We start from the raw sequence: 18,265 nt of genomic DNA on the forward strand, positions 1-18,265 counted from the left end.
AATTGAAAAACAAAATGAAAAATTTATGTTTGAATAAAATATGGTAAGAATATTCAAAAACTATATTTGTTATCATAAAAGAAATATTGAATCATAATGGTGGTGCATGATTGGTTTAAGCTTGGCTCCAAAGGTCAAAAGTACATGGAGGTCATTGGTTCAAATCCAAGGAGAAATAAAAATCTCTTTTGTGGCCATGGAGGTTCAAATGCGGTGACTCCAGGCTATTTGCAAACACTACTAGAAAACTGACCATTTCCGGCGGATATCCGGCGGACACTAAAAAGTCAACATTTTATTGACTTTCAACAATTTCCGGCGGATTTCTTAAGTACTCAGTTTAATCTTGAATGTACATCTAATTACAACATTTTATCGGCGGATTTTCTAATTTATTTATTTTTAAAAAAAATTAACAATTTTCCAGCGGATTTCCGGCGGATAATTAAATATTTTTTAAAAAAATATATAACCATTTCCGGCGGATTTCTTAGTACTCAGTTTAATCTTGAATTTACATCTAATTACAACATTTTACCGGCGGATTTCCGACGGATTTTCTAATTTATTTATTTTTTAAAAAAATTAACAATTTTCCGGCGGATTTCCGGCGGATAATTAAATATTTTTAAAAAAATATATAACCATTTCCGGCGGATTTCCAGCGGACAATTAAAAAATTTTCAAAAAAAAATAAACAATTTTCCGGCGGATTTCCAGCCGAAAATTAAATAATTTTTTTAAAAAAATTAATATTTCCGGCGAAAAATTTTAAAATTCTTTGAAAAAAGAATTAACAATTTTCCGGCGGATTTGCGGCGGATAATTAAATATTTTTTAAAAAAATATATAACCATTTCCAGCGGATTTCCGGCTGAAAATTAAAAAAATTTCTAAAAAAAGAATAAACAATTTTCCGGCGGATTTCCGGCGGCAAAATAAATAATTTTTTTTTAAAATTTAACATTTCAGGCGGATTTTCGGCGGAAAATTAAAAAAATCTTTAAAAAAAATTAACAATTTTCCGGCGGATTTTCGGCGGATAATTAAATATATTTTTTTTAAAATATAACCTTTTTCGGCGGATTTCCGGCGGAAAATTAAATAATTTTTTTTTAAAAGTTTAACATTTCCAGCGGATTCCGGCAGAATATTAAATAATTTTTTAAAAAAAAGAATAAACAATTTTCCGGCGGATTTCCGGCGGATATTTAAATAATTTTTCTAAAAAAATTTACCATTTCCGGCGGAAAATTAAATAATTTTTAAAAAAATTAACAATTTTCTGACGGATTTCCGACGGATAATTAAATAATTTTTCTAAAAAGATTTATCATTTCCAGCGGAAAATTAAATAATTTTTAAAAAAAAGAATTAACAATTTACCGTATTGGGCTTTAATGAATCGTATTGGGCTTTAATGAACCATATTGGCCTTTAATGAACCGTATTGGGCTTTAATGAACCGTATTTTGGGCTTTAATGAACCGTATTGGGATTTAATGGACCGTATTGGGTTTTAATGGATCGTATTGGGCTTTAATGGAAGTATTGGGCTTTTATGAACCGTATTGGGCTTTAATGAACCGTATTGGGCTTTAATGAACCGTATTGGGTTTTAATGAATCGTATTGGGCTTTAATAAACCGTATTGGGCTTTCATGAATCGTATTGGGCTTTAATGGAAGTATTGGCCTTTAATGGAACGTATTGGGTTTTGGTGAAACCTTTTGGGCTTTAACATTTCCGGCGGATTTTCGGCGGATATATCCGCCGGTATTTTTTTAAAAAAAATTAATTGTTTTAAAAATAATATTATTATTTATATATTTTTCCGGCGGATTTCCGGCGGACTTATCCGCCGGTATTTTTTTAAAAAAAATTAATTCTTTTAGAAAATATTATTTTTTCCGGCGAGAAATATTTTCGGCTGATTTCCAGCGGAAATTTCCACCGGGATTTTTTTTTTTTTTTAAATACTTAGGGATTTGTTAAGTTAATCAAGATTTTATAAATAAACAGGCGAAAAATTTCCGGCGGCCGTGATCCACCGGAAATGGGGAAAATCCGCCGGAAAAACAATCACCGGCGCCACTTTTTCCGGCGGATTTGGCCGCCGGAAAAAGTGAGTTTTTTGGTAGTGAAAGCAGGTGGTCGCTCTGGGATTAGTCGGCTCGTATAGCGGGTTGAATATCCAGATTAATATATATATATATATATATATATTGAGTACCATAATATTTCTAAAACATAGACCGATAGTAAAATGAAGCAAATGAGTTGGACTCTCATATTTCGTATATGAACTATTTATGAAATCAAGTTGATTTATTCTAATTTAGAAAATCAATATGAAGCATTAACCTGAAAAAATGTGGCTTCATATTGAAAAAATGATTTACCACATAGAACAATTGATATTTCACAAAACATGTTCCTCAATAAATAAATAAATAAAACCTTTTAATAATCAAATCTAAGAACAATATGAGATAGAAACCAGTGCTCTAAAAGGCTCGTCACAGTAGCCGTCGTGGCGCACCGTGCCTCAAAGCTCGTGTCTGACACGACGTTAGAGCTTTTGTCACGCATGGGTCAATGCGCAATTTTATAACGTGGTGTTTGATTTTTCTTACCTATTTAGTGTCTTCTTAGTGAAGTAGTGGATAAAATATAAAGTACATTGGTTTCTTCGACATCTCCATGTGCCTAGACATGATAGAGGCTTGCAAACAACCCCAAAAGTGTGTTGTTAATAATTATACCATGAACAATTAATCATAAAAATTTAAACAAACATCAACTAATTCAGTTTAATATAAAATTCAATTCACACTTTAGAAACTCTTTGACCAGCAAAAGCAAGTGAAATATAACCTGCAAAAAACGAATATTGCAAAAAGATACGATCAATATACATAATAACCCGTCTAGTTTAAGAGGAAGAGTAACCTCTTCAATATGATACAAGAAGAAACTGGAAGTTAAAATTGATGTTCTTCATATTGGGTATCTGGTTGCAAATCACGACAAAATCTATCATATAACACCCATAAAGCAAAAAAGGAAATTAGAAAATCAGAACTTTCTAAAACAGGAAATAGAATAAAATTGATAACTACAAAAAAAAAACAAATAAAGATAGTCTGTGGAAACAAGGATCCCAAAATAATACCTCAAAATACGGGGTTATTTCTCGGATTATCCTTCTTCCTCTTCTTGATTTGCATGACCTCAGACATGTATTCCAGGACGACAACGATGAGACTTTCACTCCTCCATCTATGGGAGCATATTTTTTGGCAATATCTGATAGTTTCATAACCAGTTACGAATAATTAATTAAAAAATCCTCAAAAATAGTTTCAATGGGAATAAAAATCTTGAAGAAATCAGAATAACTTCAAGACAATCGTACAAACACATTGCTCATCTCATTCTTTCTTTAAATTTGACACCAACATAAACTATGCAAAAATCTACCACTGTGATTATCTCACATTTCTCACATCTTCAACGGGACAACTTTTTCATGAAAAAAGGGACGGCGCCTTACAGAAAAACTTCATTAAACAAAACAAATATTACAGAATTACGAATGGCATACCCCTCGAATTACAAATTCATCATCTGAGCAATGACTAAACTCTAAACCCAATAATATAGTTCAAAACCCTCTTAAACACCAAAATTAAACCTTTTCACGAGAAATCGAATATGAAGTCCCAAGTGATGAGCAAAAGTGGAAAAATCTTCATTATCATTGACCTAAGAAGAAACATAAAAAACTCTATCGATGAGGCCCAAGCTGTCACCATCAAAAATTACAAAGCAGCCCAAAATTCTAGACTTAAGAGACCAATCAATATGGTCCACATAAGCCTTTTGTGGACATCCACAACCCAACTTTTTCTGACAACCTGAATTTTCAACCGTTGCATCGAAATTCATCAATGGCGGACTTCCACATAAAGCATCCACGGACGTCCGCGGTCAGATTGAAATTTGTTCATCAGCTTTGCATTAATTGTTTTCTTGATCAACACACAACCTTCATTTCTTTTCTTTTCTTTTCAATAAAATCATATTTTTAAAAACATAATCATTAAGATATCTTGACTTTAATTTTTAAATAAAAAATTATTTATATTAAAAAATTATCCAAAAGTGTACCTTTTAATATTCCGTTGACGAAACAAAATGACTTCGATTTGAATCTTCACAAGAACTCTTGGAGGCATGCTTCATATGATATACATTTCGAGTGCAACATGTTTTTTGATAAAAAAAACAACTCTTTAACTAATATAATCCATTCTTAGATTAAAAAAACAATGAAATAGTTAGAATACACTGTAAATCGGGTTTCTTTTTGTTAATCATCAAAATAACGGGATTATGTCAAATGTATTTAAAAATGAGGAAATTTATTTCCGTACACTTGCGGCAACACACCAAGATGGCTCCAAACGCCTTACCCCCATCCACCATGAAGTGTTGAAGGAAAACCAAGGTTTCAGCGCCATCCACCAACTGATTGGAATTGATGATACTTGGCCAATTGCATTTTTCAAAAACATACTCGAAGAGCTTTGAAATCGTTGAAAAGGCATAGAACAGCTTCATAACTCCAAAGGATCTGATCAGGCTCATCCAAATATTTAACAGCCCATAAGCAATCCAGAACAGAAGAATCCAATCACTCTTAGTTAAATATAAATCCAGCAACCATATCACAAAAACAAAAATCCCATATTGGATAAGTTATAAATCATGAGCTGAAATTATCTTTTAAAAGCAACAAATATATGGCATAAAGAAAAAAACCTCCATCCAGACCATGTTTCAGGAATATTGCAATCTGGCCAAAGGCCATTGCAATCCTCAAGCCGAACCAAAGAATGCTAGCAACTGCAAAGTGTAACCATGAGAGAAAATGAGCCAAAAAAAAGGAGTTAAACACCATATCAATAGCAAGAGATGAAACAAAAATTGTTGCAGTCCCAACCCTTTAACAACAACAAAAACACCAAAGACAATAGCCCCAAAAATTGAGATTAGGACAGTAGCTTCCACCTCCAAGCTAAACACCATATGGATAAGCTCCCGAAGCAACCAAATAAAAAAGAGCAGCTCAATAACCTTGGGAAAATAACAAAAAGCTTGATGCCTATGAAACATCATAGGACACATATTTAGGGGCCTATAAAGCTTGAAATATCTAAGATGAAGAACAACAACCCTTATAGAAATACCATTGTTGTGACAAAGTCGTTAAATTCCAAACAGATAACCATATAATCAAGGATTTTCTATTCAACAACCATAAAACCAAAAGAAGCTCCAAAAACATAATACAAATCATCATCAGACAACAGAGAACTATAATGGCATAGAAGATGATCCAACCAAGGAATAGAACTGATCCAATTGAAAACGGATCAATCGGAGACAATATAGGAATTTTGGTATTCTGTTTACCTTCGTCTTCAAATTTATCCCAATTTTCATTCCATTCGGTTGCTCCTTCTTGAATGGCAGCCAGCTGAACAATTTTAAAAAGAACAAACCCTGTAAACAAAAAGAAACCGATAAACATATCGGTGGTTTCAAGAAAGAAAAGTGGAAGTAACAAAATCCAATGCATATTAAGTAACAAAATCACATACCAATAGATGAATCGAGGAACCTTAAGATTGTTGTCACTGTTGCTGAAAATAAACGAAAGAAAGTAAAAAATGAAAAAAGAAAAACAAAATAAAGGACAAATACTTACCTATGGTTTAAGTTGTATGTTCTCTATTTAATTCTTGAGTTTCTGATTCATAGAATATTGATTCCTTTAAGACCTTGTTGCTCAAAATTGAAAGACAAAATGAGAATCACCGTCGTTTAGAAGAACAAAATCGGGAACTTGTAACTTTGAACTACAATGTAATTGAGAACATATACCTTAACCATTGAAGAAGATATGGAAAATGTGTTATCCAATTCAAATTGAAGAAACAACAAAGATCAGTTTTCAAGTGCTTCCAAGATTTGAACAGAATCCTAGTTCCTTGTGATCCATCAAAAGAAGAGGTACTATATTTTATTAAATCTTGTGGATGAGAAGAACTAGATTCTGGTGTTGGATGTTTGTAAGGAGATATTTCATCGACCACACGGACACGGAGGTTTAGCTGAGAGGAGAGGAATTTATGCGAAACGTGTTGAAAGAGATGAAAAGGCGATTCAATTGTCTGCATGAATATGTTGTACTTGTTGCATTTTAAAAGATGCACTGCTTAAAAGTTCAATATAACCATAACTGATGCATCATAAATGAGTATAGAGAACCATTTTAGGCCTTTTATAATATAGTATGGATTTGTATGTATTCATGATATTATATAATATTATTAAATCCAAAAACATTCAATAATGAGCATAGTTGTTAGGTATTGACAATAAAATTATAATGGTATAATTTGTAATAAAAGAGGTACATCTTTTAATGTATTTTAGTTAATCTGTGATTATGTATTTTAATTTGATAAAGGTATAGAATGAAAAATGAAAAATATCACATATCTTGGATGAAGTAAAGACTCTGGTTCTCATGAAGCTACCACCGCATCAATTTCATTTGGAATTTATGATCTTGTTTATGTAGTGGACCAATTTCGTTAACATATCACCGAGCCATTTTTTATTAAAATAATGACACCGGGCCATTTTTTATTAACATAATGACATCGAGCCCTTATTGCATCACATGCTACTGAATCAACTTCTTTATTTTTATTCACAACAATTAAGACGTAAAAGATATAAAATAAATTAATTTGTAGGCATTCATGATATTTAATAGTATGATTAAATCCAAAATATTCAACATTTAGCTAATTTTGAAGATATTAACAAGACGATTAAAATGTATAATTAGTATAACACTATAGGGTACTCGCACAATGCAGCGAGATATATCTTGATTTTAATATTTCATTTTATTTTTATTTCAATCGATGTTATAATATGGTCTTATATGATTTTGAAAAAGCGATGATGTTTTTATTTTTGAATAAAATATAAATTTGAAGATATCATAAAATTTTGATAAAATTATATCGATATTAGTATTAAATTAACTATTTAAAATTCTATATTTTTGTGTAATTTTTTAATTCAATTTTTTAATTACAATTTAATTTAAGTTCAATAACTAAGTAATTTATATTTTGTTTAGTAATATGATTTTCTTATAAAGATAATAGTTAATTATTTTGTTAGAACTCGATAATTATTCTAATTAGATTTTTGATTTTTTATATTTTAAAATGAGATGTTTATTCTCTATCTGATTATGTTTATCCGCAGTTAGTTACACGAATTCAAACATGGAGCTTTAATACGTTTAGCTTCAATAATGGCATAAGTAAGTCCACTCTCTTTATATTTCTCAAAGTAACAAATCAATACCTCTAAATTATTGACCGCAACATCAAGTGTATGATATCTTTAGATTGTTTTTGCTAACCAAATTGATTATATATAAAATTTTATGCCAAATAACCAAACTGACAATAAATTCAAAACTTGAAAGTTCACTATCTAGCAAAGATTCAGCATCTCTACATAATTTTCCATCATCGCTAACTTGAGATAATTTCAACAAAGCTTTGAGAATTGAAGAAATACAAATGCAATTGACTGTATCTAGATTTGAAGGATTAAGATTTGAGAAACAATGAAGGGTTGAGATTTGAGAGTTTAATCAACAATCGTGTATTCAAGTATATATAGTCGGGCAGTCAGCCTTGCATCGACTAATCATCAAGATCGATTCATAGTCCCATGGACAGTCGTTAGACACGTTATTGTTAATCGTCTTCCTCTGGAACTGGAACGTCATCGTCGAAAATCGAAAAAGTGGAACACTCAAAGAACAATAGAAATCGTCAATTTTAAATCGCCAAAAGTCAATCATCTTGTGAACTGTGATGCGTCTATCTTATTGTCACTGATTCAAGTCCTTGGATTTTTTATTAACAGACCTGCTCAGTTAGGTCTCTGTTTATAATTAAAGCACAAGTCTCAAATTATTAAACCCTAAAACCCAAAACCAATATTATATAAAAATTTGATGCCCCTTTGGGCTTTGATGCCATGTGCGGTCGCAAGGGCTGCATGTGCCCAGGGTCGGGCCTGGGGAAGGGTAGATTAGGTTTTGTTCTGATTTTGAGATTAAGGGGCTGTTTACCAAACGCTTACTCGGGTAAGTGAACACCAAGTCTCATTAACTTATCGAATGAATATGGTAAAGACCAAAAATCTTACCCGGTAAGAGTGAGAGAAAGACCAAGAGTCTTACCCGGTAAGTGAGGGCGACGACTCTTACCACGGTAAGCGCTTACCGGGTAAATTGTTGCGTACGATATCGTTTTGGTGGACTAAAATCTTACCTGATAAGTAAATGATAGTGTTAAATTTACCTGTAAATGCTTACCGGGTAAATGTTTGGTAAACGGCCCCTAAGTTTTGTTTTAATTTTGGTGGGGAGGGTAGATAATGTCAGGAAAAAAAAATTCATGTCAATAATCATGTCAGTCAATGATATTGAATTGGATGCTACATTATTTACCACATAAGTATGTGTAACAACTCTCCTATCCCAAATACACATAATTCACATCATCATTCTCATAATACTAAAATAGTATTATTACAAAACATGAACAATCAAAATGTATCTAAAATACATATGCATAACAAGCTAATATCACAATTAGACTTTTCCTTTGCCTTTATCTTTCAGAGCACGCTGTCCTTTATAAGCTTGAGAATCAAAACCTTTTGATATCTTTTCTTCTTCCTGATGTGCAAACTTCAGAATCTTCAGAGAGTTTTCCAAATTGAAGTATGTGTATGTGTGTGTTTCTTTTCATCAAAAATTATATATACMTACCCAYCCAAAAGGATTTTGAGAGGCGGCTTAATAGCCGACCCTCTCCCTTTCTTTTCTTCTTTTAAATGCTCACACACACACAAATCACATACATACATAACATACATATATATATATCATATATATATATATATATAACCAAAATAATAACCAGACTATTACAGTATGGCAATTGGTTATGCATTTGAGTTGGTTATTTAGGTTTTTAAATGTTTGAAACTTTACATTTTAGGTACCAAAACGAAAGTTTTGAAAGTATGTTACCTAAAATAGGAATCAAAGCAAAGTACGTTACATTTTCAAGAAAATTAAACCAAAACAGATAAACTTATTTTTTTTAATGCATCTTAGTTCATACGATTATTTATGTTAATATGATAATAACGTAAAAAAGTAAAGGATATAAAGTAAATTAGATAATTAATTATAAGGATATGAGTCGTAATTTAGAAATTAAAAATAATTTAATTTTTAATATATTGAAGGTTACGCTTAGTTTAATAATTAATTTTAAATTACGATTTGTTTTAACTGTGGGCTGCTCTAACCCGAACCGAACCGAACCGAATGATGAGGGATGGATGGCCCATATTTGTTGGGAATTGGGTTTCTGGTTTGCTTGTAGAGCCCAAAATCCCTTAACGTACGCCGAACGAAACCATCTCAAAATCTTCACACAGTTCTTCCATTTCTTCAACCAAATCGAACAAGGGTTTTAGGGCTCAATCCAATTCAAAAACTTTCTGCTAAAACCCTCCATATCAATGAGCGCAAAAATGGCGGCCCTTACAACTACTCTTCACAACCTTCCTTCAACCGTAGCTCCGAATCCGAATCGAAGCATCTTCTCCATTCATCGTGTAAGTTCTTCAAATTTTCAGTTTTAGTTCTTCAAATTTTGACTTTTGTATATGTGCTCTCTAGATTTCGTCTTCATCTGGAGTATGGAACAAAGCTTCCTTTCGGATTCAGAGAGCTTCAAATGGTATCGATTCTTCATTCCAAATTTTACATTCTAGTATTATGTCTGGTTCGTAATTTCCTCTAGAGAACAATATCTACTTCGCTTTTGGTGTTGAAATGAAATCAAGTGAATTAGATTTTCCACCGTTTAACTGTCTTCCCCTTTGAACAACAATTTTGATTGTGAAAAGGTTAAAAGTTACTTTGTTACATTTTGATATCATTTTGGCTGTGTGAAATGCAAAAAAAAAAAATGGAAGTTTGCATTTTCTTTTTGCATTTTTCCAACAATTGAATTGAATTTTACACACAATCATCTACGAAATGCAATGGACTGGTAGTGTATCTAACTTCAAGTTTCCGTAGTCTTTTCTTTGGCTGGTTCAAAGAGGATGAAGACCCACGAGCCTTCATTTTCGAAGTCACGCAGAGGGTATCTCATGTGTGCTATAAATGATAACAAATCTGAGGCAAACTCGAAGGCCACAGATCAAAAAGTTAGTGATAGTAATGTGGTCGAACCATTTGGAGGTAAATCAGGATCTGTTTCGTTTATTGGATTGACTCACCAGTTGGTTGAAGAAGGGAAATTGGTGTCAACACCCTTCAAAGAAAGTCGGTCTTTGCTCTGGATCGTTGCTCCTATTGCAATAATCTTATCAGTTTTGATCCCACAGTTTTTCGGCATCATAAGTGATGAACTCATCAAGGATGTCGTTTTGACAGGTATTATATTACAGAGCATATTTTCTGGTGTTGGTTGGTTGTCTTGCTTAGCGTAGTGATTGTATAGAATAATCAAGTGATTAGGAGTTTTTAGATCATTGTATTTCAAAAGAACAATATGGTTTGTAAGAATGACCGATGTTGGACAAACCATGCAAGAAAGAAACATAAACCATGTACTTGTCATGGTTTAAAATCGATCACCCTTGCAAACTGCATTTCTTTTCATTTTGGATTTTGCAAGAACAATGGTTCGTTTGCAACGAAAAACCTAGTACCATGGTTCAAAAAGTGAATCACTCTAAAGAATTTGTTGGATTCTAAAGTTGGGAGACCATTAAACCTTTATATATGTAGGAATTTGACATCATTCTGTAAGGGCTCTTTTAGAGAGAATTCAAAGGGATTCCACATATCCCAATAGGCTTTTAACATTTTTGTGCTAATACATTTATTTCCATGCCATTATTTTCGTGCAGAGATTGTGTATACCGCTACTTCTGAAGTCATGTTTTACATAGGCCTGGCTACATTTCTTCTAGTAACGGACAGAGTGCAAAGACCCTATTTGCAATACAGCACCAAGAGATGGAGCCTTATAACCGGCCTTCGAGGATACCTAACATCTGCATTCTTGGTGATGGGGTTTAAAGTCTTAGCACCTCTATTTGCTGCATTTGTGACTTGGCCGTTGATCGGTTTGGCGGGCGTGGTTTCTGTCAGTCCGTACTTAATGGGCTGTTTGGTTCAGTTTATATACGAGAAAATCTGTGAAAAACGTGGCTCATCTTGTTGGCCTCTTGTCCCAATTGTTTTTGAGGTTTGTAGGTTTTTCACAATTTAATGAATCTTGATGATGGGGGGTTTTGCTAATGTTGGATGATTTTGGCAGGTTTATAGGTTGTATCAGTTGAGTAAAGCTATGCATTTCATGGAGAAGTTGATGTTTCAAATGAGGGGTTTGCCGAAGTCGCCGGAACTGATGGAGAAGAGCGGTGCATTGGCGGCAATGATCGTGACGTTTGAAGTTCTTGCGGTGGTTTGCATCTGGTCGTTTTTGACATTTATACAAAGGCTTTTTCCATCCAGACCTATTGCTGAGAATTATTGAGAGCTGATTTTTGTTTGTGTAGGATGTCTGTTGTAAAGTCAGTCAGTCAGTCGGTCTGTTTCTATGAGCTCATTCAGATGAGGATTGTTTGACAAGAGATAAAAATTCTAAAAACCAAGCCTTTTTACATGATTGTCGATCTAGTTAGACACATGTGCCATGCCAAATTTGTTGTAAATAAAAATAAAAATTACTTTTTTCCTTAATTAATAAATCTTAAAAATTAATTTTTTAAATAAAAATAAGATATTTAAATTTATCTCTTAAAAGTTCTACATTTTCAAAAAGTACAAGTATTAATTATTATTTAACTAGAAGTGTACTTGCGTAATGTAGCGAGATACATTGTGATTTTAATATTTTATTTTATTCTTTATCTCAGTCGATATTATAATATAGTTTTATGTGATTTTGAGAAAACAATGATGTTTTTATTTTTGAATATATGTTTGAAGATATCATAAAAAGTTGACAAAAACATATCGATATTAGTATCAAATTAGCTATTTGAAATTCCTCATTTTTTTGTATAATTTTTTAATTCAATTTTTTTATAATTTAATTTATGTACAATAACGAAATAATTTATATTTGGTTTTAATAATATAATTTTTTTATAAAGATAATAATTATTTATTTTGTTGGAACTCGATAATTATTCTAATTATATTTTAGATTTTTTGTATTTTAAAATGAGATATTCATCCTCTATTTGATTATGTTTATCCACAGTTATTTATACGAATTCAAACATCGAGCTTTAATAAGTTGTACTTATGCATAATTACTTGTAATCTTGAATTTTNTCAAATAAAACTTTGGCACATACTGAATTAACGAGGAATGTACCTGTCACCACTTCAGGATGCTCTTCAGCCTCACCTCTCGTCATTTGAAAGGCTCTCCCTTTAACATTACCTTCTGCCTGTCTTGTTCCTCCCCATCCACTTGGACTAACACGATTATCCACTTGGCCACGACCTGTTGGCACATATCCAGATCCTCGACCCCCAAAATATCCAGATCCTCGACCCCCAAAATATCCAGATCCTCGACCTCCAGCAAAACCAAACCCTCTATTCTTTGCTTGCGGACAATCAATACTTATATGTTGGGGAGAATTACAAATATAACATCTTCGCATCATCCGACAATCTCGAGCTATATGTCCAGTTTCCTGACATTTAAAACAGACTCGAGATTCTGTATTGCAATTTCCTTGATGTCTTTTATGACATCGAGCACACGCCTTATCATTGAATCGTGAGAGTGGTCGATTCATATTTTCCATAAACCTCGGTCTACGGAAATCAGTAACAGTAACTTCTCCCTTTCTTTTCTCTCCAACCCTTTCTTGCAGTTGTCGGTTAATATCTTGTTCTAATATTTCAGCAGCATCAACTGCCGCTTGAAATGTTGCCGGATTTCTGGATATCACATACTTTCGAAGATTTGATTCCAATCCCCAAATATACTTTCTCACCCTGCTGTTTTCAGATATAATATAGGCTTCAGCAAACCTAGATTGTTCCATGAAAACTTCAGTATACTGGCGAACCGACATATTTCCTTGTTCAAGACGAAGRAAATCATCTTCCAACTTTCGAATTGCAGCTTCAGGACAATACTGCATTTTAAACTTTACCACAAACTCTTCTCAAACCATAGTTTTCAAAATATTCGGGTCTGAACTAGACAGAACTTCCCACCAATAAAGGGCACTTGATCTCAAACGAGATACAGCAAACATAACTTTATCTTCTTCTGCACTTTTACTGATATGCAGACTCAGTTCAATCTCCTTAAGCCAACACATAGCTTTGACAGGATCACGCTCACCAGAAAATTTAGRAGGTTTACATGCAAGAAACATCTTGATATCCCCTCCCTTCTGTTCTGAGGACGCAGTAATAGGTACAGATGTACCAGTTATCGGTGTACTGGCTCCAACTTCCTCTTGCTCAAAATTTCTTTCCATATTTGGGTTAATTTGGTTTGTACRTTTTAACAAATTTACCAAACTCTCCTGAAATTTTCCCAACTCAGTTGCCAACATATCTTGAGTAATATATTCAGGGTCGGAAACATTATGTCTACCACTCGCTCTTCCTCGTCCTCGACCAGACATTGAACTTTCTTGAGCTGAAAATTCCTGGTCCCCACGAGTTTCTTGTCTCGTTCCTCGCCCTCTTCCTCGTCCTCTACTACGACTTCGTGTCTCAATTACATTTTCTGGATTCTCTTCTTGCATAACATTCCTTCTTCCGCGACCTCTTCCATWACCAGCAGAGGTTCTTTCAGACTGATTGAGATTATCTGCCATTTTCTCAATACGTAMCCTTTTYTGTCACATTTAAACACACATGATTATTCTCATAATCATAACATAGCAACACATAGCACATTTATCCTCATGTCTACTCATAACTCAAATTATATTAATCATATATAATCTACCTTTCTCATAATAGTTTCAGCTATAACATATTCCCATGTTCATAGACCCAGTGAAACCTATTATCTTAACTCTTCACACCACTAGTTTAAGTCTAWSTATTTCGCAAATACCCAGATCCCTTAAACTAAGGCTCTGATACCAACTGTAACAACTCTCCTATCCCAAATACACATAATTCACATCATCATTCTCATAATACTAAAATAGTATTATTACAAAACATGAACAATCAAAATGTATCTAAAATACATATGCATAACAAGCTAATATCACAATTAGACTTTTCCYTTGCCTTTATCTTTCAGAGCACGCTGTCCTTTATAAGCTTGAGAATCAAAACCTTTTGATATCTTTTCTTCTTCCTGATGTGCAAACTTCAGAATCTTCAGAGAGTTTTCCAAATTGAAGTATGTGTATGTGTGTGTTTCTTTTCATCAAAAATTATATATACMTACCCAYCCAAAAGGATTTTGAGAGGCGGCTTAATAGCCGACCCTCTCCCTTTCTTTTCTTCTTTTAAATGCTCACACACACACAAATCACATACATACATAACATACATATATATATATCATATATATATATATATATAACCAAAATAATAACCAGACTATTACAGTATGGCAATTGGTTATGCATTTGAGTTGGTTATTTAGGTTTTTAAATGTTTGAAACTTTACATTTTAGGTACCAAAACGAAAGTTTTGAAAGTATGTTACCTAAAATAGGAATCAAAGCAAAGTACGTTACATTTTCAAGAAAATTAAACCAAAACAGATAAACTTATTTTTTTTAATGCATCTTAGTTCATACGATTATTTATGTTAATATGATAATAACGTAAAAAAGTAAAGGATATAAAGTAAATTAGATAATTAATTATAAGGATATGAGTCGTAATTTAGAAATTAAAAATAATTTAATTTTTAATATATTGAAGGTTACGCTTAGTTTAATAATTAATTTTAAATTACGATTTGTTTTAACTGTGGGCTGCTCTAACCCGAACCGAACCGAACCGAATGATGAGGGATGGATGGCCCATATTTGTTGGGAATTGGGTTTCTGGTTTGCTTGTAGAGCCCAAAATCCCTTAACGTACGCCGAACGAAACCATCTCAAAATCTTCACACAGTTCTTCCATTTCTTCAACCAAATCGAACAAGGGTTTTAGGGCTCAATCCAATTCAAAAACTTTCTGCTAAAACCCTCCATATCAATGAGCGCAAAAATGGCGGCCCTTACAACTACTCTTCACAACCTTCCTTCAACCGTAGCTCCGAATCCGAATCGAAGCATCTTCTCCATTCATCGTGTAAGTTCTTCAAATTTTCAGTTTTAGTTCTTCAAATTTTGACTTTTGTATATGTGCTCTCTAGATTTCGTCTTCATCTGGAGTATGGAACAAAGCTTCCTTTCGGATTCAGAGAGCTTCAAATGGTATCGATTCTTCATTCCAAATTTTACATTCTAGTATTATGTCTGGTTCGTAATTTCCTCTAGAGAACAATATCTACTTCGCTTTTGGTGTTGAAATGAAATCAAGTGAATTAGATTTTCCACCGTTTAACTGTCTTCCCCTTTGAACAACAATTTTGATTGTGAAAAGGTTAAAAGTTACTTTGTTACATTTTGATATCATTTTGGCTGTGTGAAATGCAAAAAAAAAAAATGGAAGTTTGCATTTTCTTTTTGCATTTTTCCAACAATTGAATTGAATTTTACACACAATCATCTACGAAATGCAATGGACTGGTAGTGTATCTAACTTCAAGTTTCCGTAGTCTTTTCTTTGGCTGGTTCAAAGAGGATGAAGACCCACGAGCCTTCATTTTCGAAGTCACGCAGAGGGTATCTCATGTGTGCTATAAATGATAACAAATCTGAGGCAAACTCGAAGGCCACAGATCAAAAAGTTAGTGATAGTAATGTGGTCGAACCATTTGGAGGTAAATCAGGATCTGTTTCGTTTATTGGATTGACTCACCAGTTGGTTGAAGAAGGGAAATTGGTGTCAACACCCTTCAAAGAAAGTCGGTCTTTGCTCTGGATCGTTGCTCCTATTGCAATAATCTTATCAGTTTTGATCCCACAGTTTTTCGGCATCATAAGTGATGAACTCATCAAGGATGTCGTTTTGACAGGTATTATATTACAGAGCATATTTTCTGGTGTTGGTTGGTTGTCTTGCTTAGCGTAGTGATTGTATAGAATAATCAAGTGATTAGGAGTTTTTAGATCATTGTATTTCAAAAGAACAATATGGTTTGTAAGAATGACCGATGTTGGACAAACCATGCAAGAAAGAAACATAAACCATGTACTTGTCATGGTTTAAAATCGATCACCCTTGCAAACTGCATTTCTTTTCATTTTGGATTTTGCAAGAACAATGGTTCGTTTGCAACGAAAAACCTAGTACCATGGTTCAAAAAGTGAATCACTCTAAAGAATTTGTTGGATTCTAAAGTTGGGAGACCATTAAACCTTTATATATGTAGGAATTTGACATCATTCTGTAAGGGCTCTTTTAGAGAGAATTCAAAGGGATTCCACATATCCCAATAGGCTTTTAACATTTTTGTGCTAATACATTTATTTCCATGCCATTATTTTCGTGCAGAGATTGTGTATACCGCTACTTCTGAAGTCATGTTTTACATAGGCCTGGCTACATTTCTTCTAGTAACGGACAGAGTGCAAAGACCCTATTTGCAATACAGCACCAAGAGATGGAGCCTTATAACCGGCCTTCGAGGATACCTAACATCTGCATTCTTGGTGATGGGGTTTAAAGTCTTAGCACCTCTATTTGCTGCATTTGTGACTTGGCCGTTGATCGGTTTGGCGGGCGTGGTTTCTGTCAGTCCGTACTTAATGGGCTGTTTGGTTCAGTTTATATACGAGAAAATCTGTGAAAAACGTGGCTCATCTTGTTGGCCTCTTGTCCCAATTGTTTTTGAGGTTTGTAGGTTTTTCACAATTTAATGAATCTTGATGATGGGGGGTTTTGCTAATGTTGGATGATTTTGGCAGGTTTATAGGTTGTATCAGTTGAGTAAAGCTATGCATTTCATGGAGAAGTTGATGTTTCAAATGAGGGGTTTGCCGAAGTCGCCGGAACTGATGGAGAAGAGCGGTGCATTGGCGGCAATGATCGTGACGTTTGAAGTTCTTGCGGTGGTTTGCATCTGGTCGTTTTTGACATTTATACAAAGGCTTTTTCCATCCAGACCTATTGCTGAGAATTATTGAGAGCTGATTTTTGTTTGTGTAGGATGTCTGTTGTAAAGTCAGTCAGTCAGTCGGTCTGTTTCTATGAGCTCATTCAGATGAGGATTGTTTGACAAGAGATAAAAATTCTAAAAACCAAGCCTTTTTACATGATTGTCGATCTAGTTAGACACATGTGCCATGCCAAATTTGTTGTAAATAAAAATAAAAATTACTTTTTTCCTTAATTAATAAATCTTAAAAATTAATTTTTTAAATAAAAATAAGATATTTAAATTTATCTCTTAAAAGTTCTACATTTTCAAAAAGTACAAGTATTAATTATTATTTAACTAGAAGTGTACTTGCGTAATGTAGCGAGATACATTGTGATTTTAATATTTTATTTTATTCTTTATCTCAGTCGATATTATAATATAGTTTTATGTGATTTTGAGAAAACAATGATGTTTTTATTTTTGAATATATGTTTGAAGATATCATAAAAAGTTGACAAAAACATATCGATATTAGTATCAAATTAGCTATTTGAAATTCCTCATTTTTTTGTATAATTTTTTAATTCAATTTTTTTATAATTTAATTTATGTACAATAACGAAATAATTTATATTTGGTTTTAATAATATAATTTTTTTATAAAGATAATAATTATTTATTTTGTTGGAACTCGATAATTATTCTAATTATATTTTAGATTTTTTGTATTTTAAAATGAGATATTCATCCTCTATTTGATTATGTTTATCCACAGTTATTTATACGAATTCAAACATCGAGCTTTAATAAGTTGTACTTATGCATAATTACTTGTAATCTTGAATTTT

The 18,265-nt window shown here is 33.0% G+C and overlaps 3 protein-coding genes across 5 annotated transcripts; 2 read left to right on the forward strand and 1 right to left on the reverse strand.

Annotated features, from left to right (window-relative positions):
- Positions 1-4,560: 4,560 nt before the first annotated feature.
- LOC112509094 lies at positions 4,561-6,248 on the reverse strand. The gene is made up of 5 exons (XM_025113965.1): positions 5,953-6,248; positions 5,670-5,711; positions 5,482-5,545; positions 4,828-4,911; positions 4,561-4,639 (listed from the first exon to the last, which is right to left on the reverse strand). The coding sequence occupies exons 1-4, from the start codon at positions 6,246-6,248 to the stop codon at positions 4,885-4,887; spliced, it is 429 nt and encodes a 142-aa protein (XP_024969733.1). The 3' UTR covers positions 4,561-4,639; positions 4,828-4,884.
- A 3,339-nt stretch (positions 6,249-9,587) lies between these two features.
- On the forward strand, positions 9,588-11,888 carry LOC112508487. Of its 2 annotated transcripts, none has more exons than XM_025113113.1 (5): positions 9,588-9,807; positions 9,872-9,932; positions 10,277-10,636; positions 11,116-11,456; positions 11,529-11,887. In XM_025113113.1, the coding sequence occupies exons 1-5, from the start codon at positions 9,712-9,714 to the stop codon at positions 11,745-11,747; spliced, it is 1,077 nt and encodes a 358-aa protein (XP_024968881.1). In that variant the 5' UTR covers positions 9,588-9,711; the 3' UTR covers positions 11,748-11,887. The 2 variants fall into 2 exon arrangements, with proteins under 2 accessions (XP_024968881.1, XP_024968884.1); XM_025113116.1 differs by having other exon boundaries at positions 9,614-9,807; positions 10,451-10,636; positions 11,529-11,888.
- A 3,412-nt stretch (positions 11,889-15,300) lies between these two features.
- LOC112508462 lies at positions 15,301-17,601 on the forward strand. Of its 2 annotated transcripts, none has more exons than XM_025113074.1 (5): positions 15,301-15,520; positions 15,585-15,645; positions 15,990-16,349; positions 16,829-17,169; positions 17,242-17,600. In XM_025113074.1, the coding sequence occupies exons 1-5, from the start codon at positions 15,425-15,427 to the stop codon at positions 17,458-17,460; spliced, it is 1,077 nt and encodes a 358-aa protein (XP_024968842.1). In that variant the 5' UTR covers positions 15,301-15,424; the 3' UTR covers positions 17,461-17,600. The 2 variants fall into 2 exon arrangements, with proteins under 2 accessions (XP_024968842.1, XP_024968843.1); XM_025113075.1 differs by having other exon boundaries at positions 15,327-15,520; positions 16,164-16,349; positions 17,242-17,601.
- The last annotated feature ends 664 nt before the right edge of the window (positions 17,602-18,265 follow it).

The sequence above is a fragment of the Cynara cardunculus genome, assembly GCF_001531365.2.
Source record: "Cynara cardunculus var. scolymus isolate 2C chromosome LG 3, CcrdV1, whole genome shotgun sequence".
NCBI lineage: Eukaryota > Viridiplantae > Streptophyta > Magnoliopsida > Asterales > Asteraceae > Cynara > Cynara cardunculus.